At 43.1% G+C, this 22,697-nt stretch overlaps 1 protein-coding gene across 9 annotated transcripts in view; it reads right to left on the minus strand.

Moving 5' to 3' along the window:
* Positions 1–260: 260 nt before the first annotated feature.
* The window catches only part of TFDP2 (transcription factor Dp-2), a gene marked incomplete at both ends in the record, with an annotated part of 125,723 nt that continues 103,286 nt past the window's right edge, over positions 261–22,697 (minus strand). For 6 of the 9 annotated variants that reach the window (XM_084232414.1, XM_084232416.1, XM_084232415.1 and 3 more), the window contains 6 exons: positions 261–444; positions 572–677; positions 7,130–7,296; positions 13,558–13,709; positions 18,365–18,429; positions 22,079–22,229. In XM_084232414.1, the coding sequence (XP_084088540.1) occupies positions 261–444; positions 572–677; positions 7,130–7,296; positions 13,558–13,709; positions 18,365–18,429; positions 22,079–22,229 (825 nt within the window). The remainder of the gene's footprint in view (positions 445–571; positions 678–7,129; positions 7,297–13,557; positions 13,710–18,364; positions 18,430–22,078; positions 22,230–22,697) is intronic. The other 3 variants (XM_084232409.1, XM_084232408.1, XM_084232411.1) reach the window with 1 other exon arrangement.

Here is a 22,697-nt window from a genome sequence, read left to right on the forward strand (position 1 = left end):
TTCAGGGACTGTTCCCTCTACCCCTTCAGAAAACACACTTTGTTTGCAATATGATCTATAGCTCTGTTGTCAGAGTTTTCGTTCACACTATGGTAACTTTCATCTCAGCCTTCCTGCAATTTGCTTTTTGTGTTTCCCTAGTTTTCACTGAACACACAGTGCAAACAACGGCAAAGACTGAAGCAATCATTTCAAAAACAAGAGCTCACACTAAAAACACACATGAGCATCAAATATTAACACATGGGGTTTCCCTGTCTTTATTCTGGGGAAGAGGAGTCCTCCTCGTCATCTTCCTCGTCATCGTCGTTGAAGGAACAGGGGGTCTCGCCGCGGGACTCGGAGCAGTGAGAGGCCGCACTGCTGGACTGGTGGCTGTTTGGGGCAAGGAACTGCCCGGTTGCTAAGGCCACTTCAGCATCCAAGCACAGCCCTTGGTTTACGCTAGCAAACAATTAAAAACACACAGACTCATTAACATGACATGTTCAAAGTTTTGTAAAACAGGAATAGAACTCACCAGAGGCTCAGGCCGCCTGCTCTGCCTTTCTAGCTCTGAAGAGACACATACCTTGACTGGGACAAGGTGGCACCAGAGGTCAGGTCTAAATTTGAAACTGATTGTGTGGAGTTCAAAAGCAGCCCCTGATTTAACCAAGATGGTCCTGTGGAGATATCTGCAGCAACAAACAAAAACAGAAGATGTAGGAGCAGCGAGTTGTGTGTGTGTGTGCTGATGTCACCAGGCCAAGCCCGTTCTGAAGTACAGCGGGACCAGTCTCCTGCGCTGGAAAAACCCAGCTTTCCTCAGCTCAGGAAAAAATTTCTAGAACCCAAGAGCCTGAAAAAAATACAGGAGGGCGGACTACAGGAGAAAACAATTCAAATAAACCAATCTTTTTTTTTTTTTTCCAGAGCTAAGGCCTGGAGAGGGCAGCTTCCTGGGTACTGTGACGGACGGACAACACTGTGTCCTTGCCACAAAAGACTCTGACTGCAGTGGGAGCAGCCTGGCTCAGAAGAGCAAATCAGAAATATCTTAGGTAAGGATGACAGACATACTTCTGTCAAACTCCCACTGCACCATCTTTTTAAATGTTCCCTCGTGAACTCAGTGCTGTTCCTCATCAAAAATCTATTATTTCCCCCCTTCAGCTCCCCAAAAAGACTTTGGGCCAGATATGGTCAGGGGGTATTTGCTGGAGGTTAAGGGTAGAAAATTTGGGATGGAGGTGTCACAAAACCAGAAACTGGAGGTGGGGGTAGAAATGATTAACATCCTCATTAAACCAGCTAAAGAGATGAAAATTTCTCAAGCTCAGCCTGGAAATGGGGATATCGACCTGCCAGTCATTACAAAGGACAGCCAGCAAAAACAACCATGGGGTGGACCAGAGATGGGGATATGTAGATTGAGGGCTATTATAGAGAATCCCCAGTCCTTACAAATCAACCTAGTCCCACCCTAAAAGTGATTAATTTAACAATAGATAACAATTTCACAAAGGAATGAACCCCTCCCCAAAAGAAAAACTCTTTATATCAGCATAATTTCTGCACTGGCAAAATGCAGCGTGCCTACTAGCCTGTCAGTCTGTGGACTATGCAGGTACCTCTTTTTCCCTTCTCCTTTTCCTAACAGACCTGTCCTTTAAAAATTAAAACAAATGGGCAAAAACAACAACAACAACAAAAAAAACCCAAAAACCAAACAAACGCAAAACACTTATTTTTTTTCTTGGCATCTGCTGAACATCTAAGCCCTAAATGTTACTGAATGAATATATATATAGTCTCTTTCAACGGTGAATTTACAAAGTAGGTGGCAGCCATTGTAGATTAGAAATAATTCCTACAAAAAATTTCTTTGACTTACAGACTGAATATATGCTTAGAAAGTGGAATTTGCCAAAATGATTCATAATAATAGAGCTGTTACTCTATTTAATCAAAAAGTTGTACAATTATTGTACAAAGAAATGACACTATTTTGAGATTGAATCTACTATCTTGGCAGTATATTATAGAAGAGGCTTCACATCCAGAAAAATATAAACTAAATGACTACAATAGCTTTAAAATGGCCTTAAAACCCTTTTCTTCAAGGTTAACTAAGGCAGCAATTCCAAGAGACTGTTTTAAGAACAAGTCTGTACAAGATGAAATTAAAGTCAGAATCCTTTCCTGAATATTAATTCGTATATATTGAAACTTCCTGTGAGAATGTTAGCAGGGAGATTGAGGGGCTCCCTGGAACCTTCAACCTTGCATGCTCTAAAGAGGTTCTACCATCTACACACAAAGACAAAACATACTCTCGGTGTACAAGATCAAAAAAGAACTTTAATATAACTAGTGTGCAATAGAGAGAAGAGAAAGAACATAGTTAAGTGTTCCAATGAAGCACCCAAAGTTACCCATCCCCTCATGGATTTGCCCAACCAAACAGGGTTTGCTCAAAGCAGGGCCGCTAAGTCTAAGGCACCTTCTGGCGGGGGCCCCACAGGAACGGGCCAGAAGAGGACAGGGAAGTCTGCAGGGAAAGGAGCAAAAGACAAAGATTGCCATTGTAAGCCTCCCCAAGGGTCTCTCACCCATGTCTCTGTCTCTTGGAAGCATCTCCTTCCATGTCCCCCAAATTCCTGGTACAAATCTGAGGCCTCGAAGCAAGTGCAGCTTCTTCACTTGTCTCTGCTACACATGCTTCCTCTTAGTCTCATCTCTTTCCAGCTTCCTCTCACCACTCAGCTCCACCCTTCCTTAGGTGGGGCAGGACCTGGAAACTCCCCTTTCTGTGGGGATTGCACTATTAGAAGCACATTGCTACTTACTTGTTTGAGAAACTAGCACATTCAATTTCCTTTTCACAAAGGCTCTGAAAAGCTTACATTTCTCTTACATGTGCACAGATTCCAAAGTGGTTCTCACACTCGAACTCAAAAGCCGTTCCCTTTGTACACTTAAGGGAACACATTCCTTTTTCTGAACCCACCAGAAACTCTATACTGCCATCTGCAACTCAGGTCACAAAGATCAAAACCACAGAGCCTGCCCAATCACCTGAGCCTTTTCAGTGAGCATAAACTCACAAAATTCTGGTAATTTATTCAGTAAGGCCATTTTATTCACACCCTGCTGGACTGTCAATATGACAGGCTGCTAATAAAATAGGAGGTCTTGCTCTGGGAGAGGTGGGGAGAGCAGAAATGGGGCTGTGAAGGGGCTGTGGCTGAAGGGCAAGAAGAGGTCGTCAGGCTAGTAGGAGGGAAATGCTGTCGACTTAAGAAATAAATCCAACAGAAGCCAGCAAACCTTAACTGGCAGACTCTTGTGTTGTGACCCAGGAGCCGAAACCATGTAACAATATAAAAAACTACTTCTTTGCTTATATTTGACTTAACAGGGCTTAGAACTAATACTAAAATGCCTGTGAAAAAAGTGCTGTGAAATTCTAGATGCAAGTGTTTATAAAATAAGCAGACCAGCAAAAGCATTATATGTGCAGAATAAACTATAGTTTTAGAAATTAGGAAAACCATAAAGATTTCTGAAAAGTGTTTTTGTTCTCAAGTATACTCCGTATCCTCTTTATCACTCATAATAAAAAGACAACCCAATTTAAAATGGGTGAAATGGGCCTCTCTGGTGGTGCAGGGGTTAAAGACACAGCACTATCAAGCTATCTGCCAGCAAGTGAGTTCGAGCCCCACCCACACAGCGCAGCAGACCTCCCCTGTCTCTCGCCCATATACAGGTGCCAAGGTGCCCGAGTCCGTTTCCAAGTCCAAATGTTATCACCATCCCCCTAGACTAAGCCCGCTAACCCCAGTAATCCCCAAGTTTTCTTTCACCTAGACATTGGAGGGGAGCAAGTTGGCTGAACTGTCTTAGAACTGTTTGAAGATACTGCACCCAAAATGGCATAAAGTTTTTATTCATTATGTATTGGAGAAAAGGCACTGGACTCATCACTGGGAAACCCCCCACTTCAAGAAATGCCCTTTCCATCAACTTATTAAGAAATTTATGACATAGGATGGAGGCTTTTCAAATCAGAAAGGGACAAGTGGAGTAAGTACTGATGGTGAAAAATTTGAAGCTGAACATTTCTACTATAAGCATGATGAGAAGGGTTTGTTGAGCATGGCAAATGTGGCTGGTAATACAAAAGGTTCTCCACAGTTCCAAGTCCTCATTTATATGGGAAACACTGTGTTTGGTCAAATAATTAAAGGAATAGATGTGGCAGGAATAGTAGAAAATACAGAAATAATATGTAAAAACCTGCAAATTATGTATTATTGCAGAATGCAGAAAACTGAAATGAAGGTGATGACTGAGGAGTATGCCCCAAAGAAAGTTCTGGTGACAATCATCCAGATTTCTCTGAGTATGCACATACAGGTCTAAAAGATAGAGATAAAATATCTAACAAAAGCAAAAGACTTTAAAAAACATTGGAATGGGACTCCCCTGGTGGCGCAGGTGGTTGAGCGCAGCACTGTGAAGCTGTCCGCAGTCTCTGCAGCGCCGGTTCGATCCCGGCCGGCTGGCGAGATCCCACATGGTGCAGCAGACTTCTCCTGACTTGCCCACTGCTCCCCTCAGCAGTGTATTTCGTCAGTCTACCTGTTCTGTTCCCTGCTCTGTCCCTGGTGAATTCTCTTACCGCCCCACACATCTGGCCTGCACCCTGGTTCTCGTATAAATCAATCAATCAATCTTAAAAAAAAAAAAAAAACCAAATAAATAAAAACATTGGAAATACTTTTTTGAAAATCCCAGAACTGGGAGATGGCCATTAAAAAAAACCACAAATAGGTGAAAGGTTCAAAAGCTGTTAGTGAGAAAACAGAGATCCAAGGCCTCCCCGGTGGCGCAGTGGTTGAGTGCTGGGTTGCGAAGCTGCCCACAGCCTATGCAGAGCCGGTTTGATCCCCGGCTGCTCCCCGGCCACCAGAGGAGGGTCCCACATGGCGCGAAGACTTCTGCTGCCCGCTGCTCCCCTCAGCAGTGTGCTTCGTCAGTCTGCCTGCTCTGCTCCCCGCTCTGGCTCTGGTGAATTCTCTCACCCTCCCGTGCTTCTGACTGTACCCAGTGCTTATATGTATGTATGTATGTATAAATAAGTAAATAAATGAATGAATAAATAAATAAATCTTTAAAAAACAAAACAAACAAACAAACAAAAAAAACAGAGATCCAGGCTGCAGCTTGTAGCTTTAAGCTGTGTGCTGAATACTGATGTCTGGAACCTGAAGATGTCAAATTGGCAGAAGCAACAGACAGTTGTTTGGAGGCTCTTGAAATAGAACCATCAAATATCAAAGCATTGTACCAGCGAGTTTAAGGATAGCAAGGATTAAAAGAAAAGGAAAATGCACTGACTGACCTTAAGAAAACTCTGGAGATAACACTAGAACATAAGTTTATCCAGGTGGAATTGCTTAAAGTCAAACAAAAGATAAAGGCATAAAAAACTAAAAAGAAGGTGGCATGTGCAAAAATGTTTGCTTAATAAGGAATTCAGTCTGTTTAAATGTATATATTGATTATACACAGTAAGAAAACTTGTTTGCCTATTGTATATGACCCCTAGTGTATTCACACTTCAGTCCTCATTTACAGTTTAGGAATACTGATAATGGTTCACTCCATAAAACTGTTATAAAATCCAGTGAAGTTGATTTTTAAAAAATGGCTGTCTGCACCATTCATAGCTGTTCAGTCTATTTTTATTTTTTATTTTATTTTTTATAGAGGCATTTATTTATTTATTTATTTATTTGTTTATTTGTTTTTGTTTGTTTTGTTTATACATGCACTGGGTACAGTCAGAAGCGCGGGAGGGTGAGAGAATTCACCAGAGCCAGAGCGGGGAGCAGAGCAGGCAGAAGGACCGAGGTACACCATGAGGGGGAGCAGCGGGCGGCAGGAGAGGTCTGCGCGCCATGTGGGACCCTCCTCTGGTTGCCGGGGAGCAGCCGGGGATCGAACCGGTGCTGCAGAGGCCGCGGGCAGCTTCGCAACCCAGCGCTCAACCGCTGCGCCACCTGGGAGGCCCTGTTCAGTCTATTTTTAAACTCCAAGCAAAGATCCTATTAAATAAACAGATGAAATTTAAAAAAAAGGAAATATACAAATGGCCAAAAAAGATACTCAATATCATGTCGTTAGGAAAATGCAAATCAGAACTACAGTGAGGTACCATTTCATATTCACTAGGATAGATAAGGTTTTTTTTTTTTTTTAAATTTTTTTTTTTTTTTTATAGAGGCATGTTTTTTATTTATTTGTTTGTTTGTTTGTTTATACATGCACTGGGTACAGTCAGAAGCACGGGAGGGTGAGAGAATTCACCAGAGCCAGAGCAGGGAGCAGAGGCAGAAGGACCGAAGTACACTGCTGAGGGGAGCAGCGGGCGGCAGGAGAGGTCTGCGCGCCATGTGGGACCCTCCTCTTGTGGCCGGGGAGCAGCCGGGGATCGAACCGGCGCCGCAGAGGCTGCGGGCAGCTTCGCAACCCAGCGCTCAACCGCTGCGCCACCAGGGAAGCCCAGGATAGATAAGGTTTTAACAAAAAAGATGGGAAAGAACAGTGTTGAGAGGGATGAGGCCAGCAGGACTGCAGAATGGCAGAACCACTTTAGAAAGTCGTTTAGCAGGTCCTTAAAATGTTAAATAGAGTTATCATATGATCCACAGCCCCATTCCTAGGGATGTACCCAGCAGAACTAAAGACTTATGTTCACATATAACCGTGTACAAGAATAATTAATTACAGCAGCTTAATTCATAATAACCAAGAAATGGAAACAACCCAAATATCTGCCAACTGATGAATGGATAAACAAAATATGGTATCTCCATAAAATGGCAATAAAAAAAAAGGAATGAAGTACTGAAACAAATCACAAACGAACAAGGCTTGAAAACACCAAGTTAGTCCCAAACAGAAAAGCAAGTGAATGAGGGAAAAATTTAAGAACGTGGTTACATTTAGAGAAGTAGGGAGGGCAGAGTCCAGGGTGGGCAGACAGCCAACTTCAACAAATTTTCTGTGAGAAAGGTCTTAACCAGGTAGGATTTGACATTTAACCGGACAACCTGTGAATGTTTAGTTAACATACCTGTGATATAACCCTGCAAAGCCTTTGGCACCAGTGACTTCGCCAGCCTCAGGTCCTCTAAAGAGCATTTGCCAGACTCCAGGCCAAAGGACATTCCCATTCTCTTCAGAACTTCTATGTCATCATGGATCTCAAAGGTGTTGTCAAAATTAAAAAGATACTCAAACCTGCACAGAAACAAAGGTAGTGAGGGTTTTCGGTGGTATTGGGGAGGCCCAAATTGTTTTGTACTTTTGTACATTACATAAAAGAGTGAGGGCCCAAATTCAGCTCTGGTAACAGAAACTGTTACCAATGAAAGCAGTGAGTCACTCTGCTGTGTCCAGGGGGAATCAGATCTCAGAACCCTACTGTCACAGTAGAAACAATTTTCCTATGACACACTACAGTTCATAAAATTTGCCCCTTGTTAAGCTGTTTCAAACTGGAGCCAGAAATTTTGGTCTAAAGTCAACAGTTTTCAAAATTGTCTACAATTCTGTCAAAAAAAAGAATAGTATATACAGGCCTCCCTGATGGTGCAAAGGGTTAAGTCTCAGCACTATCAATCTATCAGCAGCCATTGTAGCATTGCGGAAGAGGTAGAGAGAGCCAGATTCTGGAGGAGGTGGCAGTGAGCAGCTAAACTCTAAGGGTGGTGCACCTAGTAAATATGGCACCACAAGCCCAAGGATTTCCTGGTCTAGTGCCCAGGCCAGGGCACTTACCCACATATGGCTCAGCAGATCTCTCCTGTCTCTCCCACCGCTCCCCTTAGCAGTATATTTCAGTCGATCTGCCTGTTCTGCTCCCCACTCTGGTGAGTCCTCTCACCCTCACCCCCCCACACCTCTGGCCTACACCCCAGTGCTTGTATGCATAAATAAATAAACAATAAATCTTAAAAAAAAAAAAGAATAGTATATAAAGTCTTTTCAGCTCAGTATGTAACATCCTACTATGAGGTGGTCTTATTAGGTTTGAGTAAACATTCTGGATGCTTCCTTTATTTTCATGGCTCAAGGGTCAAGTACAGCATACCTAAGATAAGTAACAAATGGAAGATTTCTCACAAACTAACCAATGCCCAGATACTGCCTTGAAGACATTTCATTCCTTAGGCCCTCAAGAAAATTTCTACATATTCTTGAAAAATAACAAATCAGGATGCCCAGAGCACCTTTTTGATGAAAGGTAAAGTAAATATAGGAAGAGAAGAGCCTTCTGACTCATATTCTGGCTTCTGAGCTTCAGTCCCACGGGTAGAGCACAGATGAGTGTTCTGGGACAATGGTGAGTTTGTGTTGTCATGAAGTACTCACAACCTTAAGGATTCAGTAAATATTGACTTTTATTGAGGAAAAGTCAACGTCAAATGGTACTTACGAAGAGTCATTGTGTTTTTTAGGCAAGTCAATTAGGCAAACCTGCCATGAAAAAGGATTAATAGTTCCCAGCAAAAAAGAAGAGCCATTTCTCTGGACCACCCACGAACATTCCAGAGAAGAGGTAGAGAGAGCCAGATTCTGGAGGAGGTGGCTGTGAGCTCTAAGGGTGGTACACCTAGTAAATATGGCACCACAAGCCCAAGCATTTCCTGGTCTTAGGAGAATGTGCTAGGCTAGAGGTCTTAGAAGAATGTGCTAGGCTAGAGCCTTTCTATGAGGAAAGGCTGGGAAACGCTACCAGTTTTTACAAAGACTGTAGTACACAGGGCTGCAGTGAAACTGGGGCTCCTCCTCCTCATACCAGCACTGTTCACAGAGCCCTGGATGGCATTATGGGTATTGGTGAAGTCAAATTCCAGATTGAATCTGGGGTCATGTAGATTGTTTGTCTGGTGGGGCCCATCAGCATCTGCTAGAGCTAGATGGCTTTTTTTTTTTTAAAAGATTTATTTTTATTTATTTATGCAAAGAAGAACTGGGGTGTAGGCCAGAGTGGGAGTGAGAGAATTCACCAGAGACAGAGTGGGGAGCAGAACAGGCAGACTGACTGAAATACACTGCTGAGGAGAGCAGCGGGCGAGACAGGAGAGGTCTGCCGAACCTTGTGGGTTACTTCCCTGGCAGGGATTGAAATCAGGCTGCAGTGGCAGTAGCGTGATAGTACTGAGACTTACCCTTGTGATACCAGGGAGGCCCCCCAATGGCATCCTTGCAGGCAAGGGTATCAGCTTGCAGTGGCCCACTGGCCATGAACTGCACCACTTGCTGATAGAAGAATGTTCTTCATGCTCTTAATAAAACCTCTGACAATCTTCTTTTCTCCATTGAAGCTCTTTTATTTGTATAATAAGGGAGTTATTGCTCAGAATCTGCTAATGAATAGCAATGACTTGAGATTTGATTATTGTACTAGATCCTTTCTTATATTTTATGTCTGCTCCAATTCTCCAACAGATTTTTTGTCTCCTTAGGGTCAGAGCCCATGGCTCCTACTTTTGCCTTTACAGCACCAGGCACAGGACTGTGTCATCTGTCTTCGTAAGTGGCCCTAGGCACATGGGACATAAGTTCACTCCAGATTCTAGGCTATGCAGAGTCCCAGTCCAGCTGGAATTTGGGTACAGATTTACCTGACCTCCGTGAGAATAAATTTTTTTATGCTAGATCCCAGATCAGGGCAAAAATTACAGTATAAAGCAAAATGCCACATTTCAATAATCTGACGTATATGAATCTGAATCAAGTGACATTAACAGAGTTTTCAGAAAAGGAAAAAAATAATCTGGACTGCCTGTCACATGGATGATTGATTCTAGGGATAAATTAAAAGCAGATGAGCTTATACAGTTAATTCTCAATGTGGGAAAGCCTCCTGGCTATGTAAGGGGGAAACATTGCATCACGGAAGTAACTGAAAGACAAGGCTTTAGGACCTTGAATAACAAGCTTGTACAAGTAGCTCAGAGTCTTCCCTTACCACTCAGGGCAGGGCAGGGCCGGGCAAAGGCGTGAGTCAGGAACCACCCACAGATGGGAGCCCAGCCTCAGGGGAACCAAACCCCTAATTCCCTTAGGCCAGTGGGCTCCATGTTTCCCTGTTCTTTGTAGATTTAGATGACTAACTGGAGATCATTTAATAACGTTCCACAAAACAAGAGATTCACTAGAGAGAATAACTGGAAATCTCAGTTTTATGAGAATATGGGAACATTTCTTTTAGACAGGTTTTTGCAAAGAATTTGCAAGTCTGATATTAATAAAAAATATCTACCATTTACTAACCACAGGGCTGGATCTTTTATGAATTTATCTGACTTTTATAAACTAGCAATTTAAATACTATAATTCTTACTTTTTTAAAAAAGATTTATTTATACATACAAGAACTGGGGTACAGGCAAGAGGTGTGGGGGGTAAGAGGATTCACCAGAGACAGAGTGGGGAACAGAACAGGCAGACTGACTGAAACACACTGCTGAGCGGAGCAGCGGGTGAGTCAGGAGAGATCTGCTGCTCCATGTGGGTAGCTCCCTGACCGGGGATTGAACTCGTGCTGCAGTGGCTGCGGATAGCTTCATAGGTTGCATCTTAACCCGAGTGCCATAAAAGTAATACTTTTATGGAGGAAGAAATGAGATCTCAGAGAGGTTATAAAACAAGAGGAAAGACTGGAAAATGCAGCTTCCCACTTCACCGTATCCTGATCGCTACTATTGCCAATTGTGTCTAGAGTCTAAACTATAACATGCTTTTGAAACCCCTGTGATTGTTTTTCTTTTCTTTTCTTTCCTGGTCCTTTCTTACTGAAGTGACCCAGAATCTGTGTATTCAAGCAAGACAGTGGAAACACCACTTAAAGAGCAGAGTGGAAGAAGGAAAAGCCCAGGGCATGAGAACAGGAGCTCTGGTCTTCCTAGGGCAGCTGTGGGATATACCAGGGGGACTGATGGCATTTACTAAACACTTGCTAGCTTTCAAAAACATCCAATATGGACTATAAATTACAGGCTGAACCCTGTATAGCAGTTAGCATTTATAAAGTGCTTTTCTTGAGTCAGATTCTTTATAGGTATTATCAGTTTTAAGCTCCTGAGATGGCTTAGGAGGGCCTCCCCTGGTGGTGCAGCGGTTGAGCGCTGGGCTGCGAGGCTGCCCGCAGCCTCTGCAGCACCGGTTCATTCCCCGGCCTCCATCGAGGGTCCCACAAAAAAAAAAAAAAAAAAAAAAAAAAAAAAAGATGGCTTAGGAGGTGGCGGAGGCCCTGGCATGATCCTCATTTGTCCTTCAGAGAACAGCTCTGGAGCAGTCAAACAGGCCAATATAAACCACACTAGTCTACCTCACTCTGCATCTTACATCCTAACTCGCTTAAAATACTGGTCATAGTCTGATATAAACCATTTTCGTGAAGGGTAGAATAAATCACAAATTAATTCTGTATTTTGAAAACTTGTTTTTCATTAGCTATGATGAATGTTACCAACAATCTTAGTTAAAATGTAGAAATGTTTTTGAGAATGGAAATTACGGAAAACCATATGAATGTTCCTTGAAAGACTGAAAATAGGGCCTCCCTGGTGGCATAGGCAGTTGAGCACCGCACTGTGAAGCTGTCCACAGCCTCTGCAGCACGGGTTTGATCCCGGCCAGCCGGCCAGTGAGGATCCCACATGGCGCGGCAGACCTCTCCTGTCTTGCCTGCTGCTCCCCTCAGCAGTGTATTTCATCAGTCTGCCTGTTCTGTTCCCTGCTCTGGCGAATCCTCTTACCCTCCCGCACATCTGGACTGTATCCCGGTTCTTGTATAAATAAAAATAAATCTTAAAAAAAAAAAAAAAAAAGAAAGACTAAAAAATAGAGCTACCATCTAACCCAGCAATCCCACTTCTGGGTAGACAGCTGAAGGAAGTGCATTATCTCAAAAAGGCATCTGCATCTCAAAAGGTGGTAGAAGCACCAGTGATAGAGCAAAGAGTGGAAAAAACACAGGAAGGTGAACTCCTATGTTCCTGCAGCATTATTTACAATATTCTAGAAATGAAAACAACCTAAGTATCCACTGACTGATGAATGAAGAAAATGTGGTATACATGTATGGATACACACACTCTATTTCCTAAATAGAGTTATGCATCATTTAACAATGGGGAGATTATTTTGAGAAATGTGTAATTAGGCGATTTCATCACGCAAACATCACAGCGCTAGTAGAAAATTCAACTTTGTAGTTGGGTCCAGCCTTTTCTTTCAGAGTCACAAATAAACATTTTGATATGGTTGTGATCATCATGGTGGTGAGAGGAATAGACTACTGTGTCTGGTCTTCATTCCAGCACACTGAAAGATTCTGCAGGTCTGATACAGGTCCTCCTCACTGCTGTCAATGAAGCAAAACCTTTTAACAGCTCCTGTCCTCTTATTCTTGCTGTCTGAGATCACCGTGTGGTGGAATGTTACATGCCTGACTGGGAAGTGATTTTCCACTTTTGTAGACCTTAATCACTTTTAATTTTGTTTTCAGATTAACCATTTGACAGAGTCTCTGCAGGCAACATTGACAGTGGATTTTGTACACTTAGGGCCCACAATGAACCAAACAATAGCTTTTCTAAGATGCATTCTAGAAATGCGGTGAACATACGCTATATGAAGCTGGTGCTAGAATAAATGCTATGACTTTTCAATAGCTATGACATCACCAGTAACAGGAATTCTGGGACCACCATCTGTATAGGAGGTCTGGTACGAAATATAGTTATGCAGTACACATAGAGGAGTATTATTTAATCATAAAAAGAGAAAACACCATTTGTAAAAACAAGATGCATGTTGAGGACATATGCTAAATAAAGTAAGTCAGAGAAAGACAAATACTGTATGATCTCACTGTTATGTGGAATCTTAGGGAAAAAAAAGCAAAACTTCCATACAGAGAACAGATCAGTGGTTGCTAGAGGTAGGGGTTGGGAGTATGTGAATGGGTAAAGGTGTCAAAAAGTACAAACTTCCAGTTATTAGATCAATAAGAAAAAAGAAAGCAGAGAACAACTAGCATGTTCATGTCTATTCACTCACCGATAAACAGGTGTACACTCGATGACATAGAAAAACAAAGGAATAATTGCTTTCATGTCACACGTTGCTCTGAAATATTTCCATAATAAACTACAATAGTGAATCACCAGTGAACTTACCTTGTTCAGACCCTCATTGGTGATCTGTCTACCTTACTGCAGTTACTTGCCAGAGTTTCCCCTCACATGTACATACATGCACGTCCTGGCTTAGTTCAAGGCACCACTATGTATATGACACAGGCAGGGAGCTGCAGAGGGTGAATGAAAAGCAGGCACCAGCAGAAGATGGCACCCCTGCTGGGAAGGTGCGTCACAGGCCCCAGGAAAGTTAGCCATGGAGGGTTCAGACAGGAACACACTCTATTTTGCAAAAAATGGGGATATGTTACCAGAAAGCCAGCACTCCACCTATTTCTCCACTCACTTGTCACTGGAGATGCTGCAATCTATGACTGTTTTTCTGCTTGTATTGATGATTATAAATGGCAGCTGAATGGTGGAATTCAAAGCTGGAGGGCCCTGGTTTTGCTGTTCATTTTGCCGATTTCTCTGTACCAAGTTCTTGAAGGCGATTTGCTGTGGATATTATCAAAAAGAAAGGAAATGCAATATGGATACGTGAGTTAGAATCAAATGAGTTAAGATAAATACATTAAAATATATAGTTTAAAATTAAGAGAGTTTAGAGTTCTTTCACCTATGAATGAATTAAAATTAAACATCTAAGAAAAAAGATTAGAATGAATCAACTCAATGAGTATATTCCCAGGGAGAAATACACATTGAAATGGTGCCTCACATCATCCAAACATAAATAATAGGTCCTGGGGCTTCTGTCATCCATGGAAATGGGAGCTAACAAATGCAGGAGAGCCCAGGGCCCAGCACGGCCTCTTACAGTAATGCAGTGGGGGAGTGACCCCCAGGGATCTTATGTTTTCCCTTATCTACTTAGACTTCAGAGAGTTCAGGGTTAAATACACTCATTAGATGCTGCAGGGATATGCAACCTTTATAAGGCTAGGGAATGCTTTCTTCAAATGAAATCATATAGAGGGCCTCCTTGGTGGCGCAAGGGGTTAAGCACCGCACCATGAAGCAATCCATAGCCTCTGCAGCATTAGTTCAATCCCCAGCCAACCAGAGAGAAATCCACATGGCATGGCAGACCTCTCCTGTCTCTCCCGCTGCTCCCCTCAGCAGTGTATTTCAGTCAGTCTGCCTATACTGTTCCCTGCTCTGTCTCTGGTGAATCCTCTCACCCTCCCACACATCTGGCCTGTACCCCGATTCTTGTATAAATAAATAAATAAATCTTAAAAAAAAAAAAAAAAAAAAAGGAACTGCAGGGCCTCCCCTGGTGGTGCAGTGGTTGAGCGCTGGGCTGCGAAGCTGCCCGCAGCCTCTGCAGCAGCCTCTGCAACACCGGTTCAATCCCAGGCTTCCGGCAAGTGTCCCACATGGTGCGACAGACCTCTCCTGCCGTGCCCACTGCTCCCCTTGTTAGGGGGAAAGGATATCCTGAACTAATTCCATACAGGCTTTGTGGACTCCACTCCCACTCCAGACTAAAGCCATCGGGACATTGGGAAAGACAAATCCTGTCACCACCAAAGGGAAGGTGGCAGGGACCTGAGGGTGGAGTTAAGCAGCCAGGGTTGGTATAAAAAAAACAAACACGTGGGCCTTGGGGTCGCTCGCTATCACTTGCCTCCTGGCTTCACGGCTCCTGGCTCGCGGCCAGCTCTCAGAGTGCCATTTGGGATTCCAGATCGGCAAATTAGGTAGGACACATTTAAAACTTTGTCTCCCATTTTTCTCCCTGAGCTGTACATTTCCTTATTTGCCCTTCCTTGTAAATAAACCTTTTATTAACTCTTCGCGTGTGCCTGCAGTAGAGCACTGATAAATCCTTTAAAGCGCACGGGTGAGGACCCACAGCCAGGCACCCTGTTTTGTATCAGGGCTGCCCTATAACACCCTCAGCAGTGTATTTCGTCAGTCTGCTTGTTCTGCTCCCCACTCTGGCTCTGGTGAATCTTCTCACCCTCCCGCGCTTCTGACTGTACGCCAGTTCTTGTATGTATGAATAAATACATCTAAAAAAAAAAAGTCAAAAAAGGGGCCCTCATTCCTTTTTTAATAAGGTAAATGTATCAAGGAATTCTATTGCTTGAAATACTTAGCACAGTTCAAGCTTTTCATCTTATCAGCTTGTTCCAAGGTCTCGCCCAGTAGTGATAACCTTAAGTTATTTCCTACACTTTAACAATCTTATCCTAGGACTGTGGATTTTAGGTTTTGGGTCTGAAGTAAAATTTGATAAGAGCATTATTGTCTTAAAATGGCTGGGCGCTAATTCCCTGATAAGTGAACTCTTTTTATTTTTTTAAAAAAAGATTTATTTATTTATGCATACAAGAGCTGGGGTACAGGCCAGCGATGCGGGAGGTGAGAGGATTCACCAGAGACAGAATGGGGAACAGAACAGGCAGACTGACTGAAATACACTGCTGACAAGAGCAGCGGGCGAGACAGGAGGGGTCTGCTTCGCCATGTGGGTTGCTCTCTGGCCGGCCAGGGATTGAACTCGTGCTGCAGAGGCTGCAGATTACTTCACAGTGAGGTGCTTAACCCCTTGTGCCACCAGGGAGGCCCCTCTCTCTCTCTTTTAAAAGATTTATTTATTTATGCATACAAGAACGGGGGGTACAGGTCAGAGGTGCTAGGGGTGAAAGGATTCACCAGAGTCAGAGTGGGGAACAGAACAGGCAGATTGACTGAAATACATTGCTGAGGGGAACAGCAGGGTAGTCAGGAGAGGTCTACTGCGCCATGTGGGTAGCTCCCTGGCTGGGATCGAACTCATGCTGCAGAGGCTGCGGTTAGCTTCATAGGTTGCGTCTTAACCCCTTGCACCAGTGGGGAGGCCCTCTTTTTTTTTTTTAAAAAAGATTTATTTATTGGGCCTCCTCTGTGGCACAGTGGTTGAGCGCTGGGCTGTGAAGCTGCTGGCAGCCTCTGCAGCACCGGTTTGATCCCCGGCCGCCAGCGAGGGTCCCACATGGCGTGCAGACCACTCCTGCAGCGCCCGCTGCTCCCCTCAGCAGTGTACTTCGGTCCTTCTGCCTGTTCTGTTCCCCGCTCTGGCTATGGTGAATTCTCTCACCCTCCCACGCTTCTGACTGTACCCAGTGCTTGTATAAATAAATAAATCTTAAAAAAAAAATTATTCATTGATGCATACAAGAACTGGGGTGTAAGACAGAGGTGCAGGGAGTGAGAGGATTCACCAGAGAGTTGGGAGCAGAACAGGAGATCTACTGAAATACATTTCTGAGGGTAGCAGCAGGCAAGGCAGGAGAGGTCTGCTGCACCATGTGGATTGCTCTCTGGCTGGGAAATCCAACTCAGGCCTCAGTGGCTAAAGATAGATTGACAGCGCTATCTTAAACCCCTGTGCCACCAGGGAGGCCAATAAGTGAACTCTCAAAACTCCCAAACAGAAGGGACAAATTATTCTAATCCTAACAGTGTGTCCAAAATTCAGTCTCAATATCAATTCTTATCAACACTACTAAACACACCAAAGTTTTACTTCATTATTTTCTGCTGCTAAAGAATTAAGGCTATTTAATACTCATTGTTTAATTCACTGAATGTTGAGGGAAAATACATTAAGATGGTAAAACTGAGTAAAAGTATGAAGTGTTTGAATACTTCTGCCTTGTTTCTCTTCCCTGCTGTTAGAGAAAGTTTCCTGAGAGATGTTCTCATACTTTGTCTAGATTTGTGCCCTGAGTACCTAGGGAAAGTCTGAGTATAGAGAAGAAAATAGACAATGAGGGTTCTTATATATTTATGATTCAGTGAACAATAATGTATACATTTAATAGCATTAAAGACAGTAGGGGCCTCCCTGGTGGCCTAGGAGTTAAGTCTCAGGGCTATCACCGCTATGGCCTGAGTTTGATCCCTGGCCAAGGAGCTACCACATGGTGCAGCAGACCTCTCCTGTCTCACCCGCTGCTCCCCTCAGCAGTGTATTTCAGTAGATCCACTTGTTCTGCTTCCCACTCTGTCTCTGGTGAATCCTCTCACATCCCTGCATCTCTGGCCGGCACCCCAATTCTAATAAAAAAATAATAACTCTTAAAATAAAGACAGTAGAAGAAAAGAAATCTAGGACTTAAAACAATATGATCTTCACGAGCCGAAGAAAGTAGAGAACAAAAATTCAATGTCATTCTTTAAGCTGGTCATTTAGGTGCAAAAAAATCCTACAATATGAGGGCAATCTTGCTCAGCACCGTTCTTTCTGATAAACAACATAAACATACATACTTTACACAGGTTTTATAACATATACCAAAAATCAAAATGTACCATAAAGGTTTTGAGGAAATCTAAGGAAAGGGCCACCACAGAGTTTAGGTAAAAAGAGCAAAGAACTGTGTAGGGACAACAGAGGGCCCATCGGAGGGCAGAACTTTAGAGGGAAGAGCAGAGAAACAAACTGTCAGTTTTGAAGGCTGCAAAACACTCTCTTCAAACAAAACCTTATTTGGAAACCCAAGATGATGCCTGTTCCAATGGCAGCTCCTCAGGTGGGCTCATGGGATTCAGTGTGAAAAGCAGAAACAGGACACAGGACTTATACAATGCTTTTATTGTATTTAAAAAAAAATCATCCAAGTTTTAGGTAATTATCCAAAGAACTATAAATAAATATAAGGATATAGAGGTCATTATTATAGTGTAAATTTTAATTTTCTTAAACAGAAGTGCAATTTTAAGCTTTGGTATTCAACAAAGATTACTGAATCCTTTAATGTCATTCTGTTATTTATAGATCCTAGTATTACACATGGATTTATTAATTTTCTTTCTCAAAGCACCTAAACTTTACCAAGCTTTCTTGATATTACAAATTAGTGCTAAATAAACACGGAAGACTCCTATCGATTTCTGTTCAGATGTAAGGGCAAGTGTCAAAAGTAAACTGCTCTACAATGTAAGTCACACACAGGGCAGGTGAGCCACCGTGGGCCCTGACAGTGGTGAGAGATGGGACCCTGTTAAGGCAGACCCTGAGGATGGCAATGAGCTGCAGTGCAGTGTGGCGCACCAGGCGCTATTCAAAAACACCCAGAGTAGAGAACTCTAAAGGCAAGTAAGTGGAGAAGCAGAACACTGTGGGGAAGGTAAGGAAACACACCCAGCATCTTTACCTGCAGGAGAAGTTCTTGCAGCTGGGCCCGCTTCTGTTTTATCCGTTCTATCCGCCTCTGCTTCTCTATCTTTAAAACAGACATTACAAAATAACATGAACATAAACAAAATATAAAGTTTCACTCACTTCCCAGGCTCTTACTCTGAGATACCAAGAATTTTTCTTAGAGAAACTCAACCCATTTTAACTACCAACATCAAGAAAGGTAAATCACACTTCTTTTGGGGGGAAAGGTTTGGGGTTAGCGAGCAGGCAAACAAATATTGGCTGTTGTCATCAATAAGAAAATCTATCCACTTAGCGAATGCAGCATGTGTTGCTATTATTACACAAGCTATAATATTAATAGTTACTATTTACTGAATACATAACCCTATGTGCCAGAACTCAATTTTATATAGAAGAACTTAATTCATTTTCACAAAAATCCTGAGATAAGCACTGTTGTAATGCATTTTGCATGTAAGAAAATGGAGGCAGAGGGCCTCCCTGATGGCACAGGGGTTAAAGTCTCAGCACTGTCAAGCTATCAGCAGCCACTGCAGCACGAATTCGATCCCCACCAGGGAGGTGACCCACATGGGTGACTTACATGGTGCAGCAGACCTTAATTTCTTCATCTTTCTAAGGGTTCACCTGCCAACCCACAGGCATGAGGGAGCCTTCAGAACACAGCCTATTAGCTCTCTTTGTAATTCATCAGTAGCTTTCCATTACTTATAGGGTCAGGTCACAACCATCAGCATTTAGAAATTTACCCCCTTTCTCCTGGATTGTACACTGGCCACACTGGGCGGAAGGCATGCTTTCTTATGCCCTTCTGGAAGCTCTCCTTGCCCAAAACCATTTGGCACATTCTTTTTTTTTTTTTTTTTTTTTTAATTTTCTAGAGGCATGTCTTATTTATTTATTTATTTATTATTTGTTTGTTTGGTTTATACATGCACTGGGTACAGTCAGAAGCGTGGGAGGGTGAGAGAATTCACCAGAGCCATAGCGGGGAGCAGAGCAGGCAGAAGGACTGAAGTACACTGCTGAGGGGAGCAGCGGGCGGCAGGAGAGGTCTGCGCGCCATGTGGGACCTTCCTCCGGTGGCCGGGGAGCAGCCGGGGATCGAACCGGCTGCAGAGGCTGCAGGCAGCTTCGCAACCCAGCGCTCAACCGCTGCGCCACCGGGGAGGCCCGATTTTGGCACATTCTTATTACTCCTCAGGAATGAGTTATGGGATTTTTTTTCTTTTAAAGGTTTATTTATTTATGCATACAAGAGCTGGGGTGTAGGCCAGAGATGCAGGGGCTGAGGATTCACCAGGGACAGACAGTGGTGGAGAAGAACAGGTGGATCTACTGAAATACACTGCTGAGGGGAGCAGCCGGCAAGACAGGAAAGGTCTGCTGCGACCCATGTGGGTCACCTCCCTGGCAGGGCATCAAACTCATGCTGTAGAGGCTGCTGAAGCTTCACAGTGCTGAGTCTTAACCCCTTGAGCCACCAGGGAGGCCTCTTTTCTTTTTTAAAGATTTATTTTATTTTATTTATACACACAAGAACTGGAGTATAGGCCAGAGGTGCCAAGGTGAGAGGATTCACCAGAGACAGAGTGGGGAGCAGAACAGGCGGATCTACTGAAATACACTGCTGAGGGGAGCAACGGGCAAGATAGGAGAGGTCAGCTCCCTAGCCAGGGGTCGAACTCATGCTGCAGTAGCTGGCAATAGTTGATAGTGTTGAGATTTTAACCCCTGTGCCACCAAGGAGGCCAGGGATTTTTTTTTTTCTTGGTAAAACCTTCCTTATCTCCCTTTCTAGAGGATCTATACCTACTTCTTTTATAGGAGTTTTTCAGTTTCTCCTCTCTTCAATGAGAATGAAAACTCCTTGAGGTCAAAGACTGTATTTCTGGTTAAGAACAGGACAAATGCTGATATATTTTTGCTTACTGATTCTTTGCTATCAGCCTAATATGACTGGGAAATTCCATTTTACTATGTGAATCATTCTATAGATTCTGATGAACGTCTGGTTTCTCCTCCCATTCACAAGCATAATAAAACCGAATACTTTTAGATTTGCTGGAGGGATGAGTGGGGAATGGACTCAGAAAAACATAAAACCAACCCTGTTTATCTCTATAAGCTCTATGTAACCTTAGCTTATATTATTTATGACCATCACAGTAAATCTTGCAAAAATAACTTAGAAACATGTCAAGGCACATGCTCTTTTTAGGAAAGATTTTCTATGATGAAAAAAGTTAACAGGAAAAAAAAAGTTGCACACATCATCCCAAAATTCCCATAAACTGAATATTCTGACCATTCTGATAAAGATAAAAATGAAACACTGTTCTGTTACTGCTCACCCGAGTCAAAGGTAAAAAGTTTAAATACAAGAACTAAACCACTTAATCCACTTTTCTTTTAGGATGCAGATAGCAAGCATCTCATTATGTAACATACCATTTTTTTATGAATCATCAAAATTTTATTAGCAGAATTTAGAATAAAGATTTTTTTTTTCTTTTGTGGCCGGTCTCACAGGGACATTTATTCACATCATGGAGGAGACGGGGCTGGACAAGGGCACAGGGGTGTCCCACACTGCTGGCTCCATCGATCTGGCACTGCGGCGGGCCGGTCAGTGGTGGCCGTGGGCGGGTGCGGGACTCGGACCTTTCAAAGCTTTACTTCTTTTATCAGCATTCCTGGTCTTATAAATGATGACGTTCATCAGCCCCATTCCTACCCAGATCTCCTGCTAGACCTGGGTATAGTGGGGCTTCATGGGGGGTCCGAACATTTTTTTTTAAAGATTTATTTATTTATTTATTTATTTATGCAAGCACTGGGTACAGTCAGAAGCGCAGGAGGGTGAGAGAATTCACCAGAGCCAGAGCGGGGAGCAGAGCAGGCAGAAGGACCGAAGTACACTGCTGAGGGGAGCAGCGGGTGGCAGGAGAGGTCTGCGCGCCATGTGGCCGGGGAGCAGGCAGGGATCGAACCAGCGCTGCAGAGGCTGTGGGCAGCTTCGCAACTCAGCGCTCAACCGCTGCGCCACCGGGGAGGCCCAAGATTTATTTTTATAGAAGAGCTGGAGTACAGGCCAGAGGCACAGGAAAGTGAGCGATTCACCAGAGACAGAACAGAACAGGCAGATGGATGGAGGACAGTGCTGAAGGGAGCAGCGGGCGAGGCAGGAGAGGTCTGCCGCGCCATGTGGGTATCTCCCTGGCCGGCCAGGAATCGAACGTGCATTGCAGAGGCTGGGGACAGCTCCGGAGAACTGCGCCCAATCTGCTGTGCCACCTGGGAGGCCCAGGTCCTAACACTTTTAATGAGGCTCTGAAACATCTCCGGGCCGATCCTGACCCACGGCCATGGCTGCCCGACCTACACGCCAACAACTGGGGAAGGTCACCAGATGCACAGGTGCTGCGTGGAGCCCGCCAGGAAGGGGGAAAAAGATCTTTATGAAATAGTAAAAATCAAGTCATTTAACATCTATGTCCTTTAGTTTCATCATTTGTAAAATGAATTTGTCAAACTGTATGTCTAAAGCTTTCATTCCCAACTTTTACGCCTTAGAGCATTTTTTTAAATGACATAGCATATATGAACAAAGAGATTAGCAATATTTTAACCACATTTCTAAATTAAAATGCCTCTGGTGTGAGATAAGATAAATTACTAACTACAAATGGATTTTCCTCACTTACCTCCAGGTTTTGACATTCCTGAGCAGAATTGGTAGGCAGGCCAATCCACTTGATTTCTTTTTTCTCCTTTGAAATTATGTTCATTGCCATTAGCACATTTAAAGCATCATAAACTCTTCGCCTAATATTCTTCTGGTCATAAGCCTGCTAAAAAATATCTCTAGTGAGTGATACATTTTAGGTATTAAGATAAAGTCTTAATGATATCACAAAATCAGTCATACTATCAAAGCAGTCATAGTGCTCAAAGTATTCTACACCCAGTGAAAATGGCCTTCAAAAATAAAGATGAAAAAAATGACACTTTCAACAATCCAAAACATAAAATAAGTTAAAAAAAAAACAAAAAAAAACAGCTCTAAGTGGAAAAAGTATGTATCATAGTCTATGGGATAGAAAAACATCAAAAGTAACTTCAGGGAAGAGGAAAGAATACTAAATAATGATGAAAAGAATAATCTGGCATAGTCAATGAAATGTGTGGCTGGAATATAGCTCTTGAGGGAGTGCAGGAGGAGGTGAGATCTGTGAAGATGCACACTGGGTTTTGCATATCATTGAAAGAAGTTTGACTTCATTCACAATCAGAAAGCCATATACTTTCTTTCAAGTGTC

The sequence above is a fragment of the Talpa europaea genome (genome assembly GCF_964194135.1).
Source record: "Talpa europaea genome assembly, chromosome: 4".
Classification (NCBI taxonomy): Eukaryota; Metazoa; Chordata; class Mammalia; order Eulipotyphla; family Talpidae; genus Talpa; species Talpa europaea.